At 49.3% G+C, this 20,015-nt stretch overlaps 1 protein-coding gene across 2 annotated transcripts in view; it reads left to right on the top strand.

Annotated features, from left to right (window-relative positions):
• Positions 1-20,015, top strand: part of TBC1D9B (TBC1 domain family member 9B) — a 47,954-nt gene that overhangs the window by 24,945 nt on the left and 2,994 nt on the right. The window contains exons 8-21 of one of the 2 annotated variants that reach the window (XM_037501213.2): positions 6,620-6,781; positions 7,076-7,226; positions 7,668-7,882; positions 9,392-9,509; positions 10,599-10,884; positions 12,377-12,506; positions 12,634-12,732; positions 13,379-13,447; positions 14,356-14,596; positions 15,000-15,065; positions 16,557-16,628; positions 16,860-16,910; positions 18,325-18,387; positions 18,907-19,013. In XM_037501213.2, the coding sequence (XP_037357110.1) occupies positions 6,620-6,781; positions 7,076-7,226; positions 7,668-7,882; positions 9,392-9,509; positions 10,599-10,884; positions 12,377-12,506; positions 12,634-12,732; positions 13,379-13,447; positions 14,356-14,596; positions 15,000-15,065; positions 16,557-16,628; positions 16,860-16,910; positions 18,325-18,387; positions 18,907-19,013 (1,830 nt within the window). The remainder of the gene's footprint in view (positions 1-6,619; positions 6,782-7,075; positions 7,227-7,667; positions 7,883-9,391; positions 9,510-10,598; positions 10,885-12,376; positions 12,507-12,633; positions 12,733-13,378; positions 13,448-14,355; positions 14,597-14,999; positions 15,066-16,556; positions 16,629-16,859; positions 16,911-18,324; positions 18,388-18,906; positions 19,014-20,015) is intronic. The other variant, XM_037501214.2, reaches the window with a different exon arrangement.

Below are 20,015 nucleotides of genomic sequence, written 5' to 3'. Positions count from 1 at the left end.
TGAGGTACATGGAGATTGATACATAGATTTCAGCCTGTTAATATATCTCTTAAATTTCTTTTTATCTGTAGATTTCTGCTCCATCTCTATTTCCTTCCCCCCCCACCCTTGTATTTTGTTCAAGAAATGGAGTCATATGTGTCATAGTTTCTCAGTCTGGTTTTTTCTGCTGATTATATCCCCTGGAGGCATTTAACAGGTGCCTTTGTGCCCTGTTTCCTTTAAGTTAGTGGTTAACTTACAGGCCACATTCCCATTCAGTTGTTTGTGCCTTGCGGGGGGCAGGTCTACTTGTGGGCAGAATTGAAGTGTCAGTGCTTCCAAGAGGGACGTCACACCTGGCAGTCTTGCCACATGTCAGACCTGTCTGTCCCTGGGGAGCGTTGCCTAGACTTGCTCATTCATTAGGAACTATGAAATGGTGACTCTCCAATTCAGTCATTCCTTCTGTTTATTAGCTGGAATACTCCAGAATGAGAACCTTCCCCTCAGGAGTCCTGAAGCACTGTTCACATAGGGAATACAGAATAAGTCTTCCATTCTTGCCTTTTTATTCACCAATTTTTTTAATGTCTAAAATTGTTTTCTGATTTTCTCTCAATGTGTTCAGTTCATTTTTTAATTGTGAACTTGCAGCTTTAAACAACTTAGTGTGTTTCAAGTCATGACAATTTGTATCCTCATTCCATACAGAATGGTTGGTTCCTGCTTCCTTTTGTCACAACCCTGGCCATATTTGATCACTTCCTTCCTCCTATAATACAATGTGTGTACTATTGGTCAGTCTGAAAATACTCCATGATTAGAAGAGTCCATGTAAAAAGCCACATATCTGACTTCTGCAAGCTCTGGCATCATGGTTCCCACATTCCTACAAATGGTGATGTCAGAGCTGAGTGGCAACACGTGCCTTCCCAGATCCCCAGGGCCCTATGTAGCCTGGCCTGATAGACCTTTATTTGCCTTTATAGTCCTTTATATGTCTTTATTCTGCCCCTGTAGTCACTGCTGAGTAAACTACATTGCTGTGTAGTTTATACTTACTGTTATAGTTGGACTCGCCGCATTTCAATTGCGTGTGGCTACTGTATTGGAGATTTGTAACTCTAATTCCTTCTCAACATGGATTAGAATTCTGTTAATTGTGTTCTCTAAAACAGCAGGGATATGGAAAAACCAGTGTGCAGTGGAAACATTAAGGAAGATTTCTTATAGGAGATTGGGCTTGATCTGGGATTTCAGGGGGTGAGATTGGATTCTGAGAAATGGAATAGGAACAGGAGTGCTGCTGCCTTCACAAGACAGGGCTTGACAGGCCAGAGCATGCACAAATGGGTCCCCTTCCGGATCCTCACTATTCTTGTATTCCCATTAGTTGCTAGGTGCTGTTCCGGGCACTAGAAATAGAGCAGTGGACAGAGTAGACAAAATCCATGCCCTCTTTGCCATGTATTCTTCTGAGAGTGACAGTGAACACATAAACATCTAACAGGTCAGGTGGTGATAGGACCATGGTTAAAAGTAAAGCCAGATAGGGGCCAGGAGAGCAGAGGGAAGGAGGGGTTCTAATTAGGTAGAATTTGGGCAGATACCTGAAAGAATCATGGGAACCAAGCAGAAAGAATGGCAGATGGGATGCAACTGATATCAATGTTGGAGATAAGATTGAGAGGAAGAAGGGTCAGGTAAAGCCCACAACCCCTTGGAAGATCTTTACCTTTGACTCTGAGTGCGATAAGAAGCCATTGGTGAGTTTGGTGGTGTTCTCTGTAGATCAATAGATAGTCCAACAAGCCAAGGATTCCAGAAATTGCTAAAATTTCTCCCGTTCCCTCCGGAAAAGACTGGTCATTGGGCAGAAACGTCAGCAAATAAATCTGAGAAACAACAAGTAAAATTGGGGGCAGATTTCTCAGGCTCCAGTTTATAGACAAACAAAACCTCAGAGAATGGCAGGGCTGCCTAAGCCCAGAGGTTCTGAAACACAGCAAAAACTTCCTTCCAAAAGGGAAAAACTGTCCCTGAGGAAAAGTGTGCTAGGGGAGGGACAGGGGAAATCAAGGACAGAAAAGCCAGACACTAGAAGAGACAGATCTCAGAAATGCTGGCAAGGATGCTCCATCAAGAGACTACAGGAGAAGACAGGCCCTCCAGCTGTGCAGGGTAGAAATCTATCCCATGTAGAAAGCTGAAAGTGCAGAAAAATTCATGTCATGTAAATATGAGCAACAGAAACAGACTGTGATCACACTCTGTATGAAGGTATTGTAAGGGAGAAACAGACAATTCTACAATGAAAACGCCAGAACAGTAGTCCCCCAAAGTAGATGAAAATTGTAGTATAATATTTCAAAATTATCTAAAAAGAATTAGAAAAATAATAGAAATGGCTGAACAGTACTATAAAAAGTTTTTGGAAAGCTCAGAAACAAGGTGACTAGTCAGAAGAATAATGTGAAAAGATTGTTGAAAGCACTCAGGAAAGAATTAGGAAAAAAATACAGAAATATTTCAGAAGTGAATATTATACAAGCCAGGAACACAAGAAGGAATAGACACATGGAAAGTCCAGTAAGGGATTGAGAAGAGATGCGGCAAAATGGAGGTAGGAGGGTAGTCAAACAACTAGAGAGAAAATGTATTCAAGAGAAGTTATAAAGTCAGGCAAAGAAGGTCCTGCATTATGTATAATGCAAGTCCCCCAGAAAAGAAAACCAGAACCATGGAATAACAGATGATAGAAACCACAATCTGAGAAAACTTTTGAGAATATTAAAAAAGATTTGAACCTGTGTGGTGGAAGAGCATGTTGTACATCTGGGAAAATCAATACAAAATAGTCAATACTAAGATATAATGTAGTAAAACTATTGGACTGTAAAGACTAAAAAAATTCTTCTGGGCAGCAAGTGAAAAAAAAGACCACTCATTCATGAAGGAAAGTAGCTGCATCAAATGTTTTGATAGCACAAGTTCATACAAATAAAATCATGTTTTAAAGATAAACCAGAGCCTCGCTGGTGGTGCAGGGGGTTGGGACACAACCTATGAAGCTATCTGCAGCTTCTGCAGCACGGGTTCGGTCCCCGGGCCGGCCAGGGAGCTACCCACATGGCGCAGCAGACCTCTCCTGTGTCGCCCGCTGCTCCCCTCAGCAGTGTATTTCAGTCAGTCTGCCTGTTCTGCTCCCCACTCTGTCTCTGGTGAATCCTCTTACCCCCCACGCCTCTGGCCTGTACCCCAGCTCTTGTATGCATGAATAAATAAATCTTTAAAAAAAATTCACTTTAAAAAAAATAAATAAAGATAAACCATTAAAAATGCTATTAACCAAGTATTTATCCAGCAAAATTACACAGGCAGTCAAGAACAGTATAAATTCAGGGTAGCCGCCCACTGTTGAGGAATCTAATTGAGAACATATTTGAAACAACCAAAAATGATTGCAGAAGCTTTGACATAAGACTAGGTGCGTGGGGGCAGGGCGGGAGGGAGAGGTGAGGGACAGGGGAGGAATTGCATATATTCAATTATAGAAGTAATGTGGTAGGTAGCAAGAATAAAGGTGACAAATGGTATGTAAAATATGTTCTGACTATTGACAAATAAAAACATGAAAAAAACACAAATTAAAAGGTATGGAAAGTATAAGAGCTCGCTGATTGCTGTATTAACTGAAAGTAAAAATACTACCTAAATTGACTTTAAAAATACCACTTGCAATTATCTTTCAGCAGGGAAAACATGGGAGAGGAAAGAAAAAGGCCACTAGCTAATTTCAGCATTGCCCATAGTAGGGAATTGACAGTATAGTAGTAGTGGAGGATTCATTCCAAGACACCCGGTGGATGCCTGCAGCTGCAAATAGTACTGAACTATGTTTTTTTCCTTTACTTAAATGCAAAATTTAAATCAGACAAAATTTATAAACTAGGCACAGTAAGAGACTAACAAAAAATAATAAAATAGAACAATTATATAGTGTAATATAAGTGATGGGCTTGAACGCTCTCTCAGTATCTTATTAAATTATTGTTTTCAGGCCTCAGGTAAATGGCAAGTAATAGAAACTGCAAAAAGCCAAAGTGCAAATATGGGGAAACTACTGATCTGAAAGAGGGCCTGAGGGTACTATAAAGATAACTTTTAAAACATAGTACATTCTGACAGACCTAAAAAGAATAAACTTGAAAGAAGGGGAAAGGATATAGTGAGGTAATTCTTGAAAATTTTGTTTACAGGTCATCTGAAAAATAACAGGGGTCACTTTGGGAGAGAGAAAGAGACTTAAAGCTGTCCAGCTCTGCGAGCTCACTGCCTTGCCGGGAACACCTGCCTGTCAAGCAGGAAGGGTGAACTGTGAACTAGCGTAGCTACCTTTTTTTTTTTCTTCTTTTGCTCTCCTTATTAAAACCAACTCTACTAAGGCAAATATGACAACTGACACACCATACTACTTTAAAGAGAATGGTTTGATGGCATTTGTTAAATGCATTCCATTTGAAACCATCACAGCTGTGATGAGGATTCTTGTGTAAGCAGCAGAGGGAAGATGCAGTATTTGCAGAAGGCACCAGTGCCCCTGCTTTCTGCAAGTAGTGTCATTCCTAGGCCACATGTGGGACCAGGATAGTGGTGACTGCCTGTGCATCCACATGGCTCATCCTGACATAACCTGTGGGTCACTGCTGCACCCTTCAGCCCCTCGGGCCCACAGTAGGAAATGCTAATTAGCTCAGGTACATTGCCCAAGCTTCAGGGGATCCCACAAAATGTGGGGCCAGGGTTGGAGAGTTTTGTTCCCAGGTGTAATGGCAGGAAGGGACAGTGCAGATTTTCTGATCCAGCAGATGGGGTAAAGGAGAAGAAAGTCCTGGAGACCTCGATGACTTTTGCAGGCTTTTATTGGGATTTACCAGGTATATGGCAGGCAGAGGTGCTGGGGGGCCAAGAGGCTGGCAGGTCTCCCAACCCCCAGCAAGTCTTTACTCTTTCTGCTGGCGTCCCCATGATGCCGCCCTTAAAAAACCCATCTTAGCCCAGGTGAATCCCATCTACATATGCCCACACCCTACTCCAGGTGCGCACCATCAGGACTGCAGGGTTCCGTCATCTATCCTAATGGTGGGAGGGCAGAAAAGCCCTCAGGGTTTTCTTCCAGACAGTCTATACAAGTCATATACGTTTCTCTTGGCAATAGAACACTGCAGCCATGGCCCACAAAAGCAAATGAACTACATAACAATATAACAAAATACAACAGAACACAAATAAGTCCAAACAGGGCACCACCCTAGTGGCAAAAGACAATTATTGGCACCAGCAGATGATCCGCCACTTAGGCTGCCGAAGGCACTGCTCATACAACGGAGGGGACCATTCACCGCATCTACCGTCACACACGAGGAGCCATCAGGCTTCCTGGCCTTCTCTGGCTGTGGTCTCGGCCACAAGCCACACCCCGCATCCACCCCCGGGATGCACTCACTCTGGGATTGGCGATTCTATACTGTTGGGGGTAATCGCCAGCCCTCAGGGTTTCTGTCTGCAGTCGCTCCAACACTCGGCTTTCATAGCCACCAATGCGACTCGCAGACCCCTGCACTCAGGCCAACCCATTGCACAAGCACATGGGTTGGGGATCCAAACTGCACATGCGGCCTCTCTTGGGTCCCCTCTTCGGCTTGGGCTCCACCCCAAGCCACGTTCCCCACCCGTCCCCCAAGGACGGGTTCCTCAGCATCTCACCCTCACTCGACAGCGATCCGGGCATCACCCACAGGTATTAAGAGACTCAATGGTCTTCAGCATACTTGGGCTGCTTATCAGCCGCTCACGGCTTCTCAATCTTAGCACCAGCTTTTGCTTTTCTAAGTTCGCTTTTCCTCTGCCTGGCTGCAAAGAATTTGGCGAGGGCTTCCTCCCTCAGCCAACTGTGGGCTCTTATACCAAGGCCCACTGGCCAACCCTTGATTTTTTTGTTTTTTTAAAGATTGATTTATTTATTTATACAAGAACTGGGGTACAGTCCAGATGCGTGGGAGGGTGAGAGAATTCACCAGAGACAGAGTGGGGAACAGAACAGGCAGACTGACAAAATACACTGCTGAGGGGAGCAGCGGGTGCGACAGGAGAGGTCTGCCCCCCATGTGGGACCCTCGCCAGCCGACCAGGATCAAACCGGCGCTGCAGAGGCTGTGGATAGCTTCATAGCTACTTAATGGATACAGAATGTCAGCTTTGTAAGATGAAGTTTTGGGGATGGATGGTGGTGATGGCTGCACAGCAGTGTGAATGTATTTAATGCTGCTATATATTTACAAATGGTTAAGATGGTAAATTTTACCCCCGCACAGAAAACAAATGCTTCCAGAAGCACATAGAAGCAATCCACAGCCACTGCAGCACGGGTTTAATCCCCAGTGGGGGAGCTGGCCCACATGGTGCAGCAAACCTCTCCTGTCTCTCCCACTGCTCCCCACTCTCTCTCTGTTGAATCCTCTCAACCCCCTCTGGCCTACACCCCAGCTCTTGTATGCATAAAAAAAAAAAAAGAAAGAAAGAAATCCCAAGGGCAGCTCACTCAAGGGCACTTCTCCTCCCATGTTGTATTTTCCAGTCTTCCCCAGCATCCCATGAGGCATTGGAAGAGCCGGCCAGTTTGTCCTCACCCTTCAGTGGCCGCCAGATCTCCCATGCACAGGAGGCACCAACCGCTTCCAAGGGCCTGCTTAAACTCTTCCAGGGCAACACGTACATGGAGGAGCTGGGAGCCAAGGGGGTGAGTCTTATCCTCAGCCCTCAGAGGCTGACGATGGGCAATACAGGAGAAGGGAGAGGGGCCCCCTGCCTGACGTGCTTGGAGGCACTCCCTCTGCTCTGGGAGGCATCTTCCTGATGTCCGAGAGAGGTGCTATGCGTAGCCCAGCCTGGACTCCTTGCAGTTTTACTATGAACTCTGGGAAATCCAAGTTGACCAGTCCTGCATTGTCTAGATGGAAGAGGAGAGGAGGACCCTGTCACTTGGGCCTCAGTACCCAAGTGGAACCCACAGCCCTGTTTGCCTTTCCCCTAGGCCAAGGAGAAGATGAAAGAGGAGTCATGGAACATCCACTTCTTTGAATACGGGCGCGGCATGTGCATGTACCGCACTGCCAAAACGCGGGAGCTGGTGCTGAAGGGCATTCCTGAGAGCCTCCGCGGGGAACTGTGGCTCCTCTTCTCAGGTGAACTGATGGACCTCCCTGTGGCAGCTGGGCTGACTCCAGGCCAACTTTCTGAGTTGGTCAGCGGGGAGCTGCCAACCCTGCCAGTGAAAATGGGTCTCTCAGCTGTAAGGGGGTTGTTGCAGGGCCCATGGCAGGAGCAAACCAAGCGTGGGGCACAGTCACCATTGTGGTCCCTTCCTACCCACAGTAGGAGGTAAGCAGGCCCTCTGAGGCCTTGTTTCCTCTAGACAAGCTTTGACAGTGTTCACACTCACCACTTGGAGGGTTTCAGGAAGAGGGCAAGTCAGCCATTGCAACTTGAGTGGAAGCAGGAGCAGTCACAAGGGAACCTTCACCTTACAACAGTAACAGACCTGAGTTCCACCTCTCTTCTGTGGTGCACTGATGTCTCTCCAAAGTTCTGAGAGAAAGAGACACTTGCTACCCATGTTTTCACAGGGGCCTGGAATGAGATGGTGACCCATCCCAGCTACTATGCTAATCTGGTAGAGAAGTCCATGGGGAAGTACAGCCTGGCCACAGAGGAGATCGAGCGAGACCTCCACCGCTCCATGCCCGAGCACCCTGCCTTCCAGAATGAGCTGGGGATTGCTGCACTCCGGCGGGTGCTGACTGCCTATGCTTTCCGAAACCCCACCATTGGCTACTGCCAGGTAAGGGGACTGGGCAGGAACCCAAATACAACATTTCTCTACAGAGGCCATCAGGTCCCATGGCCCTGGACCTGACTGGTGGCCTCAGTCCCTGTGCCCCCAAATGGAAGCCCTACCACAGAAAAAGACACTTCAAAACAATGATAATTATTCACTTATCCCATACCGTATTAAGTTGCCTTCTATGTGCTTCTGGAAGCATTTGTTTTCTGTGCGGGGGTAAAATTTACCATCTTAACCATTTGTAAATATATAGCAGCATTAAATACATTCACACTGCTGTGCAGCCATCACCACCATCCATCCCCAAAACTTCATCTTACAAAGCTGACATTCTGTATCCATTAAGTAGCACACCCCTCATCCTCCCGTACCCCCCACCCCCTCTCAACCACTCTTCTCCTTTGTATTTCTATGAACCTGACTATTCTAGGTATCTCATATAAGTAGAATCATACAGTAAGAGCCCTTTTGTGACTGGCTTATTTCACTTAGCATAGTCTTCTCCAAATTCATCCATGTTGTAACATGTTGCAAAATTTTCCTCCTTTATAAGCTGAATAATCTTCCACTTTATGGATATATCACATTTTGTTTATCTGTTCATCTGTTCATGACTATTTGGGGTTTTTCCACCTTTTGGCTATTGTGAATGCTGCTGCTATGAACATGGATATGCAATATCTGCTCACATCTTTTCACTTCTTTTGGGGATATACTTAGAAGTAGAATTGCAGGATTAAACGGTATTTCTGTTTCTATGTTTTTTATTGAATTGTCATAGTGTTTTCCATAGGAGCTGCACAATTTATATTCCTACCAGCAATGCACAAGGGACCCAGTCTCTCCAAGCCCCCACCAAACTTGCTTTTCTGGTTTTGATAGTAGCCATCCTAATGGTGTAAGGTACCATCTTGCACCTTTGATTTGCATTTCTGGTGACATTTGACTTTAAATCTAGTGGACATTTCATCAGTCAGGTCAAGTGGCTTTCTCTACCCCCTCGACCACACGTGGATTTCAAGGCAGCACAGCAAATCCACTTCCTGGAGAGTGAATGTTCCACATGACCAATGCATGGAAAGCCAGTGTATTAGCTTTAAATAATTTTGAAGATAACTTCTGTTGAAGCTTTTCCTTTTGAGCCTGCTATCAACTGAGGCTGTGCCATCCTAGTCTTGCCATGGCCTCCCTGTAGCCATATAGCTATGTGCCACACAACTTGCCTACACGTCCACCTGGCCCAGCGTGACACCTTCAACACCAGACACTGCTCTGCAGAAGTGCGGCATTCACGTCCACACTCTTGACTCTTCCAGCGCCTGCTAGCCCGATTAGGGTGACCCAGCTGACTATTTTGTCAAATTGATTTCCTGCAGATCCCCTTTTGGCAAACTGCCAAGTTGGGTGGGCCAGTTTGTCATTATGGAACTTGCTTGTGGGGCAAGGGAAGGGCTTTACTCGGTGGCCAGCTCTGTGAACCTCCCTTCACTGTCCCTGTGCCCACAGGCCATGAACATCGTCACCTCAGTGCTCCTGCTCTATGGCAGCGAGGAGGAGGCCTTCTGGCTGCTGGTGGCTCTCTGCGAGCGCATGCTGCCTGACTACTACAATACCAGGGTGGTAGGTGAGTGCCAGCAGGGGTGACAGCCCCTCATCCAGCTGCACAAGCATTTCCCCCACATATGCTCCTGACTATACATAGAAATCCTCACACAGCTGCAAAGTAGAGAGCCAGGCACAGGCTCACCAACCACCTGACCCAGACTTGCAGCAGATTCCCCAGTTGCTGGTAGTGAGAGTTAGAAGTTACACATTTAGTGACTTTTAAAAGTGCTTGGGGCCTACATTCCCATCAGGTCAAACTCTTCTTAAACTTTTTTACTATAGAAAAACATCACAACTAGCATGTATAGTACACCCGCTATGTACCTCCTCTTCAACTGTAACTTGTGGAATCTGTGTCATGAAGTAGAAATGGGTTTGCAAATGTATTTAATTATGTGTGTGATTAAGATGGTATTCTAAGATGCCTTCATGTATTATTTTTTGGAAGGAGGCGGGGAGGGGGATCTTTAGCATCATATCTGTTCTCAAGCTTTAGGACAGGATACACAGAAGCCCCTGCAGCCATGGTTTAATCTGATGCATCTAGGGAACAATTTTGTATTTCCCCAAAAAAAATCCAAGTTTTTTTTTTTTTTTTAAAGATTTATTTATACATACAAGAACTGGGGTACAGGCCAGAGTTGGGGGGAGGTGAGAGGATTCACCAGAGACAGACCGGGGAACAGAACAGGCAGACTGACTTAAATACACTGCTGAGGGGAGCAGCGGGCAAGGCAAGAGAGGTCTGCTGCACCATGTGGGTTGCTCCCTGGCCTGGAATCGAACTCATGTTGCAGTGGCTGGCGATAGCTTCATCGTGCTGGACTTAACCCCTTGCACCACCAGGGAGGCCCAAAAATCCAAGTCTTATGAATGAAATCATTCTTTTCACACAATGGTTTGGAAGCTGTAGAAAGAAAATTTAACAGCTTGCTATTCATTCTTGTTTTCTCCACATACCCAGCCTCTGTAGCCTCGGTGTGCGTGGAGCTGTCCAGAGATTGGGCGGGGCCTTAGCCTTAGGCTCTCAGGCCCCACCTGAGGGCGCACCTGAACCAGAGCCCAGGGGTATGGGCTCACAAGTCAGATTCCTCTTTCCTCTCCCTAGGGGCCCTGGTGGACCAAGGCATCTTTGAAGAGCTTACAAGGGACTTTCTACCCCAGCTCTCTGAGAAGATGCAGGACCTGGGGGTCATCTCCAGCATCTCACTTTCCTGGTTCCTGACCCTATTCCTCAGCGTCATGCCCTTTGAGAGTGCCGTGGTCATCGTTGACTGCTTCTTCTATGAGGGCATCAAGGTGATCCTACAAGTGGCCTTGGCCATCTTGGATGCCAACAAGGAGGAGCTGCTGGCCTGTGTGGACGAGGGCGAGGCCATGACCATCCTGGGCAGGTGACCAAGCTGGCCTCTCAGGGGACAACCTTGGGTTCTCCCCAGCCAGCATTCAGTGACTGTGTCCACCAGGAATCTGGTCCTGCTAGATCCAGGGAGCAGAAGAAGCTTCCTTCCTAGTGGGGACAGAACAGCACTAGGGCAGCCATAAGACCAGGATAAGAGAGAATGGGAGTGGGCCAGGGCATGGTGGGCTGAGGGCTCCTATCGTGCATAGGAGGTGGCTAGAATAGCAGGGCAGCTGTTGTTTCCATAAAACAGGCCTGGTTGTGTTTTCCTGAGCTCAGGCACCATGCTGGGCTTGCCGTAAGAGCTAAAGGAGCTTATACCCACTGTTTACACCTATGTCTCGGGGTCATCCTGGCCACCACCTTTTCCCTCAACCCCACTTCCTATCATGGATTCTGGGATCCAGCTGTCCCTTCCCACCCTCCAATGCCTCAGTGTAGGCCCACAACACCCCTGCAGTGTAGGCCTCATGCCTGCTTAGTTATAGTTTTCCCTGCACTAGTTTCGCCCACTAGCATCCCACAGCATTCTTTCTGCTGTCAGACCCTGGGACACGAGGTCTCCCCCTGCTGTTGGTATTTCTCTGTACACAGGAGCTGAGTCCTCACCTGGCCTTCTCACCTGGCCCTGAGCTCTGTACAGTCCCATCAGGCTGTGTGCACATATTTGCCTGGCCTGGAAATATGTCCCGGCCACCCAGGACAGCCAGGGATGCTGCCACTTGCCTGCTGAGCCAGCTGAGGTGCTGGTTAGCATTCCACAAGGTTATCATCTCCCTGTTCTGGACGGTGCTAGCTCTTTGTCCACAGGGAAGACTAGATATAGCCCACATCAGAATCACAGAGGATTTTCATGCCCCTCCCCACACCAGACAGATGGATGGGCTCCTCCTCATGAGTGAAGGCCTCCCTGGGGATGGAGCCCTGACCAGAGTAATGGGGGGGAACCAGCCACCTCTCCCACCTTAGCTTCAGGCCCAGCCTAGAGAGCCTGTGAGGGCAAGAAGCCCAGGTTGGGCAAGCCCAGCCAAAGTCAGGCCCTGTCCTAAAGCTCTGTCCCCACAGACATGGCCACAGCAGCACTCCTTCCATACCTTTCTCATTTGCTTCCTGAGTGTTGCTGAGGTTAATCCACATATCCCTAGCAGCTCACCGAGGGAAGGAACACGTCCCTTCTGCCACAGTAGACCTTTCTCCTAGAGTGAAAGCATCTGGGCATATAAAGGGTTCCTGAGGACATCTTAGCTTCCTCATTTAGTACTCAGGCTGAGGTCTTCTCTCCACTGCCTCCAGGAGGACTCCTTATTTACCAGGGCACATCTCCACCTCACCATGGAGTCAGTCAGGCTTATCTGCAGCTTTCCTGGAGAGGCCCAGCTCTCACTCCTGCTTGTGAAATGGTCCCTCCACATCACGTAGCCATGGGAAAGACTCCCCTGTCACTACCTATGAGTGGTCTATACTTCTGTCTTTAATCCTGGCAGATACCTGGATAACGTGGTCAATAAACAGAGTGTCTCTCCTCCCATCCCACACCTCCATGCCCTGCTGACCAGCAGGGATACCCCCCCTGCAGAAGTGGACATCTTTGACCTCCTAAAGGTGTCATACGAGGTCAGTGATCACTGGAACCTTGTGTCAAGTTCCTGCGTCCGGGCATGTCGGTGCAGGGGTATAATGAGGGGCTGGCAGGTGTTGGACCCTAACTCCACCTTATCTCATGGCATCACTCTTACCATAGAAATTTAGCAGCCTACGTGCTGATGACATCGAACAGATGCGGTTTAAACAGAGGCTGAAAGTGATCCAGTCCTTGGAGGATACAGCCAAGAGGAGTGTGGTATGAGGGGGCAGGCCTTCTGTGGCCCCAGGTTGCAGGCAAGGTGGGGTGGTGACCCAGGGAAACTGCCCCTGCCACAGTGCCTCCCAAGGGGTGAGCAGGGCATTGCACAGCAAGGGACTAGAATCCCCAAGTGTGATGCACAGGTGGGAATGTGGGCAAAGATCCCCATCACTATTTTCTGCTCATGATTTGGTCATCAGCTTCTCTGATGCCCAGCTGCCTAAAGTCCAAGTGCCATTTTGCTGCCAGCTGAACCTTCCCAGCCCGACTTTGCCCCTACCCCTGGGTGACAACACTTGGACACCTTCCACCCTTCCCAGCCCACTGTGCCACTGCCACAATCCTTTGCCTTCCTCACCTCTGGAGGGAGAATGTACTGGGAAGGTCTAGAATGCTTTCCAAAGAGATGGTGCCAGGGATCCAGACAGCACTCCCTGACTGAGTAGCTGGGCAGACAGTGCCCAAAGAGTGAATGTGTGAGCCACATTCTCTTCCTGGGTGGGCCACCCTGTGTGCTGGGCCAGTTAGCAACACCAGAGGGGTAGTTCATGTCTTTGTACTCATTATCCCAAAGAGCATCTTGTTTTTACCATTGCAGGAACTTGAGAATCCATCAATATATCCTATTTCTCTTTCCTTCTAGGTCCGAGCTATACCTGGAGACATTGGTTTCTCAATTGAAGAGCTGGAAGACCTTTACATGGTGTTTAAGGTGACAGTCAAAGCAAGGGCAGGACCAGAACCCCAGCGTAGTCCCCTAAATGTATCCCTACCACAGCAGAAGAGAAATAGATTTAAAAGCATTTTCAGTTACAGTTACCACAAACTTCATATGGTGTGATTTCATTCTTGGAGGACACTTAATTCACAGAAAAACCACTCACACCAGTTTATACAGAAGGGGGAATGCATTAGCTCATTTAAGTGAAGAGTCTAGGAAAGCACAGCTTCAGGTGTGAGCTGGACCTGGGTGCTCAAACTTGCTTCTCCCCACCTCAGATGTCCTTTGGACTGCTCTTCCTGCAGAATGGCAGAATTGTAGACAGATCCAGGATCATCCGTGTCTCTCAGGAACCCCAGCGGAAAGAATTTTTCTTTCCAAATGGTTTTAGCAAAAAGTCTAAGGTTGATTACTAGACTGACTCAGGTTAGGCGTTGTGGCTTTGGGAGGCATTTGCCACTGGGCCAGATCTGGGCTATGTACCCTCCCCTTGGTCTAAGGGTAGGACAGGGAGGGCTCTCCAAGAAAATTTCAGGCGCTATTACAAAAGGAAAAGCCTGCTTTCTCTTCAGCAGGCACAAAAGTCTATGCTGCCATTTTGCTCTTGTCAGTTCCCAGCTTCCTCTGGTTCAGCCCCCAAGGTGGCTGCCATGCTGCAGCTTTAGGCCTGCTGTGGCCTGGTGCCCAAGGATCTGTCCCAGATCACCCCTCTGTAAATGAGGGACTGATGGCTCCAACATGAGCGGTTCTGTGAGCTGCTGCATCAGGCCCAGTACTCCCCACCCTGGGACATGGCAGACCTGGGTGGAGAAGGAGGTGGGTACCCCAATTAGCCTGATGATCCTAACTGTCCAGGGGCAGGGCACTCAGGCCATTTCACCAGACTGTGTCCCTTGCAGGCCAAGCATCTGGCAAGTCAGTACTGGGGTAGCAGCCGCCCCACAGCTGGGCGTCGGGACCCCAGCTTGCCCTACCTAGAACAGTACCGCATAGACGCCAGCCAGTTCCGGGATCTTTTCGCCAGCCTGACACCTTGGGCCTGTGGCTCCCACACATCTGTGCTGGCAGGACGAATGTTCCGGCTCCTGGATGAAAACAAGGACTCGCTGATCAACTTCAAAGAGTTCGTGACAGGGATCAGTAAGTGGCTGCAGTGCCTGCCCATTCCCTTAGCCCTTTCTGAAGAAGCCTCCAAGGTCCAGACCTAGCTAGTCTTTCCACTGCAGCTAGCAGAGGGCAGCCCAGAGCCCTTGATCCTTAGTAAAGAAAGGGCAGTTTTCCCACAGGAGACACATGGGGCTCCAATGTATCTCCCCCATCTTTCTGTTAGCCTGGAGCTGCTAAAGGCCAGATCGTAGACCCTAGGGAAGGAGAACAAACAGGATACCTGGGCCTTGCTCTCAGAGGCCTCTCTGTGAGGGAATCAGATTGTGAGGAGGGTCCTGCCAGAAGCCACTGGAAGGGGGAGTTGTTCAAATTCAGACTGTCTCAGGTCTTCAACAGTCTGTTACCAGTGTGCCTCCTCTCTGGCCTTCCTCCACAGGTGGGCTGTACCATGGGGACCTGACAGAGAAGCTCAAGGCACTCTACAAGCTACACCTGCCCCCAGGTAATAGCCTTCTCCCTAGCAGGAACCTCACACATGTCCAAAGCTGGGCCTGTAGCATCCTAAGGCCCAGCACAAGCGTCTGTGGGATGCTGGACCTTGAGGCAGCCTTGGAGACCAGGCCTAGTGGAGGGAGTGAGGCCTGGCTTGTCTTGGTCTGAATAGGGCTGTGACCTGTGAGGGTCACAGCACCACCAAAAACTTCGGAGGGGTCGCATAACTGGACACTCACGTGTGAAACCAAGGACCCTGTGGTTAGTAACCTGTCCTTAAGTCTTGTTTATCCCCCAAGGGTCAACCTGGGGGCATTGCCAAGGGCCAGGTATGACCTGGGGAGCCCTGTCACGGCCATGAGTAGGGTTTGCGTCTCTTCAAGGTGCCCCAGGCTACTGATGGTGATGCCTGGTGACTCAATGGGACAGCTGGTCGAAGACAGAACCTGCAGTCATTGGGGTCCTGCTGTGCAGGGCACACTCACCTGGTACAGCCACGTGGAGAGTCATTCCAGGCAGCGATATCCCTGTTTTCCCTGGAGGAAACTGAAAATTTCAACCTAGGTTCTGAGATGGAGCTGTTTGGGACCCTGCTATTGTCCACAGCCCCTGGAACCTCAGAGGCCGCCTTAGAGTCACTCCAGTGATTTTTAGAATACTGTGCTGAGCTCAACTCCAGAAGCTTGCACTTTGGCCTGGCAGGACCCAGGTTCTATTTTATAACTCTCCAGGCAATTGTTTTGTGTTGCTGAGGTAGAAAGTTCTGCTCTTGTGACAGGTTTTTCCCTACAATGTGACCGGAATAGTGGCCCCAGCTATCCCTCCTGGGAGGGTTGGTATCAACCATATCTGACTCAGCTGAGAGACAGATTTGCTGGGCTGAGGTCCTACATAAGAGAGCAAGTGTAGCCACCCCACTTCTCCCAACCATCCCCTGCGATGCCCAGGCCCCTGATGGAACTCTGCCCACACCCTGCCACCTCCCTCATGTGCTACACACTGCCCATTTCCTCTCACTGTGTGCCACTGGGACAGCTGGGAGAATAACCCCCCACACTGGAATGGTGTACCACAGCGGAGGCCGGGGGCTGCATAATCGCAATGAATCACGATTCACACTGCAGTGTGAATCACTGTGGAACAACGCCCGGTGTGTGAAATGAGACGGGCAAGTCACTTGTGCATGGCTCTTCTCTATGTGTGTGCCCAGGGTCCTCTGGGGCTTGGCATCAAGGGGTGGGCAGAAGGCTGGCTGGTCATTAGACTCTGTCTGCACTGGCTGGATTCTTACCAGGGATACTGTTTGTGTTTCAGACAAACATACAAAGTCAAGAGAGTCACCCGAATCAGCCGCCACTGCTACCCCTCTGACCACACACCATATCAGAGGGCACTGGGACCCATGGGCATGCCATGGGGGGATGCTGGGCCTGAGAGGTTTGCTTTTGTGTGAATCACATTGCTTTCTCCTGCCCTCACTCTCCTTTCTCTCTGAGCATAGCGCTGAGTCCAGAGGAGACTGAGTCTGCCCTGGAAGCCACCCATTTTTTCACTGAGGACAGCTCCTCAGAAGGTGAGCCATCAGCACCAGGTTTTGCTGTGGGGCCCATGTGGGTGGCCTGTGGCCCTGCGGTGGGCTCAGGCATGTGTTGCATTAGAGAGCTCCAGGACAAGGGGACCCTGCCTCCTTGTCCAGGCTGGGGCCCTGGCAGTGTTCTCATTCCTGTTTCTCTTGTCTCTGCCTTCCTGGATCCTGGCTTCTCCCTACCTCTGCCCTCTCGTCTTCCTCCGCTGTCCCTTCCAGCATCTCCCCTGGCCTCAGATCTGGATCTTTTCCTGCCTTGGGAGGCTCAAGGTCAGTCCTTGGGGGCTGGGACACACCCCTAGTTCTGGTCTTCACCAGAACTTTGGGCTTCATCTACCTAACACCACTGTATGGTCAGGAGGCCTAGAAATTCTTAGTCCCAGAAACCCCACTTGAGGGTACATCCTGTGGAGGACCCCTAGCAGAGGTGATTCCCATGGACGGGAGGAGAGGAGTGGTCCTGTTATTGTCTAGAGGGTGGGTGTGAGACACACAGCTCTGCTGACATGGCATAGCACCAGGGTGTCAGCCCTGTGACCATGTGCAGGAGATCTGCCTGCACATTTATAGGAAAAAATACAAATGCTAACATTGCAGCAGTGTGAAACGTGTGGAATCCACAGAGGGAGGTGGAACAGAGTAGCAGATGCTTTCCTTAGAAGATGTTTCCATGTTCTCCACAGGATGGTGGTGTTCCTTCCCCTACACAGAACTTTTTCATTAAGGAAAAATATGCATGTTGAGTGCCTACTGGAAGTCATGCCCATTCAAGTGTTGGCTTCAGGGTGATAGGCCATTCTTGGCCTGGGATTTGGTGAGCCAGCCCTTAGTGTGTAGCTTACTCACAAAACAGACCAGAACTCCACACTGTAATTTCTAGGGGACAAATGATACTCACCAGGGATAATATAGACCCAGAAGGGAAATTTGAAACTGTGTATCAAGATACCCAGGGCAGTCCTGTTGACATTGTCAAAGGCTCAGTTGAACTTGACTATGAAGCTTAAGGACTATGATTTCAAATATGCCAACTAAATAATCTCATGTACCATCTGTACTCGGAACCTGGGCAGATCAACAGTGCTTTAGGCTTGAGCTAGAGAAAGGCCCCATTTTCATGGTGGGTCTCTATCCCAAGGTAAGATGCCTGAGCCCAGAGAGGTGCCCCTCCCCAGCCTACCCCATCAGTGAGGCCATTCAGAGCTGGGATGCTGCTGTCCAGCCTGAGGACACCCACACTGCCTCTGGGAGCAGTTTTGGGAGAGTTGAGTGGCCTGCTTTCCCCAAGTTCATGGTCACTGTAGGTTGCACAGCATGTGCCAGCTCTAGCAAACATGTCACTTCACCAAATACATAAAATTCCCCCATTAGCTAGTGTGGTAATTGCAGGTTGACTTGGTAAGTTAGCACTCCCAAGTTTGACCTTTTTCAGCAGAAACTACAGAAATCATTAATTCTCACCTTTTCGCCATAACATGCATGATGATTCTGAAAAACTCCTAGATGTTAAGACTTGTGTTCCTTTGAAAAGAGAGCACACGAGGGTTTCATGGCTCTCTGGTTTAATGGGAGCAGGGAGAGATGAGTGGGGCTGGCCTGCTGGCAGGTGAGCCTGGCCGGCCAGGGACCTCAGCAGTGTGCAGTCCTAACAGAAGAATGTTCTTTTACTTTTCCGGTGGTCCAGAAGCACTACGGCAGGAAGAACAAGGTGGAGCTGGCAACGAGGACGTCCGAGACAAAAGAGAAGGTAGATGTTGTCATTGCTCTGCGTTAGTAGGGACCCCAGGACCAGTGGGGTCTGTGCGCCCATCGTGTCTGACTCTGTGGCTGTCCCTGTGGGAAAGGTGTTACTGTGAAGGGAGTCGAGCTCTCGACAGCCCCAGGCCTTAGTCTCTTGTAGCTGTGAACACCCCTGGCACTCACCACCTCCCTCATGGGACCTGCTTTCTGCCAGGGCCCCTCTCAGTGGTCCAGCCAGCCTTTCCTCCTCATGCCATCCTCTCCAGCTTCCATGTGGTTCCAGTGTCTCAGGGAATACAGGTCGGGGCCATCTTCGTCAGCATAGGTCACACCTACATCAGCACAGCGTGGGAGAGCCATGGGCATTCTTTCCATCACCACCTCCCCAAATAGTGGGTGTCTTGTAAGAGGACCTCCGTAGCTCCACCCCAGACAACACCCACATCCACTCACTCCTGCTGCCAGCCCCCAGCCCTCTTTCTCTCATTCGGCAGATGGAGATTAATCTTTTTCTCCCAACTCATAGAGGAAAAGGGGACCAGCCCCCCTGACTATCGACACTACCTTCGAATGTGGGCCAAGGAGAAAGAGGTTCAGAAGGAGACAATCAAGGATCTTCCCAAGATGAACCAGGTAAGCCCAATTATAGTCTACAACAGATATTTCTGGAGAATTCTGACCAAGACAGGGCCCTCCCGCTGGGCACTTCACCACCTGCATGCCCAGCAACCATGGAGGGTGAAAATTGTGCCAACCTCTGGAGCCGCTGGTCAGAAGGCTGTCATAGATGATTCCAGAAAGACAGCCAGCCAGTTGCTTTAGGGCCTTGTCTAGGGCACTGTTTCATGGAGATGGTTTGCTTTCATTTAATCAGTATCTGTGAACCAGAAAGCACAGGGGAAAGTTAGACTCCCTCGGGCAGAGACATGTACCACCTTTCACAAGACCCCTTCCTGCTCCACCTCCAGACCCAGCACAGGCACTGGGCACATACAGACCCACCTGTCCTCATGGCTGACTCTTCATTTGCTGGTCTCTGGATGGGGAACTTGGTGTCCTGCTCAGGACCTCAAAACCAAGGCCCTATATTCAGAGCGCAGGTGTATAACCAGAGGCAGCTCTCCAACTGCAGCCTAAGCAAGGCCCTGCTCTGCCCAGAGGGCAGCCTGCAGTCTGGGTGCTTTCTCACCCACATGCCTATGCTTGGGGTGCCCCATGGAGTGAGGCTGTATCCAGCTCTCAGACCAAGAGGTCTGAAAGTATGGCTTCAGAGCCTGGAACCTGACCTCCATACCCCTTCGGCTGACCAGGCTGTGCTTCTCTGTCACCATCTTCTGAAGAGTCTCATAAGGGACAGAGTTGAAGTCACCTCTTATTAAAGATAGAAAGTCTGGGGTGTTTACAAAGCAGTGAAGAAGTCCTTGTGGTCACTGGATTTGGAAAGTAATGATTGAAATGAGCTCATCTCTGCTAAAGATTGGACATGGAGGCAAGGAGAAACTCCAGATAGTTTCTGTGCTGAAACATAGTCTTTTGAAGGCTGTGCCAGTCCAGTTTCCCTCGCTGAGCCTGTGTCCCAGTCTGTGAAATGGACAGGGCAAGATAGAGGTGTGTGGAGACAACTAACAAACCCTC

The sequence above is a fragment of the Talpa occidentalis genome, unplaced genomic scaffold (assembly GCF_014898055.3).
Source record: "Talpa occidentalis isolate TD23 unplaced genomic scaffold, MPIMG_talOcc4v2.1 talOcc4.9, whole genome shotgun sequence".
Classification (NCBI taxonomy): Eukaryota; Metazoa; Chordata; class Mammalia; order Eulipotyphla; family Talpidae; genus Talpa; species Talpa occidentalis.
The sequence above is the reverse complement of the archived record's forward strand: the minus strand, read 5'-3'. Positions and strand labels throughout refer to the sequence as shown.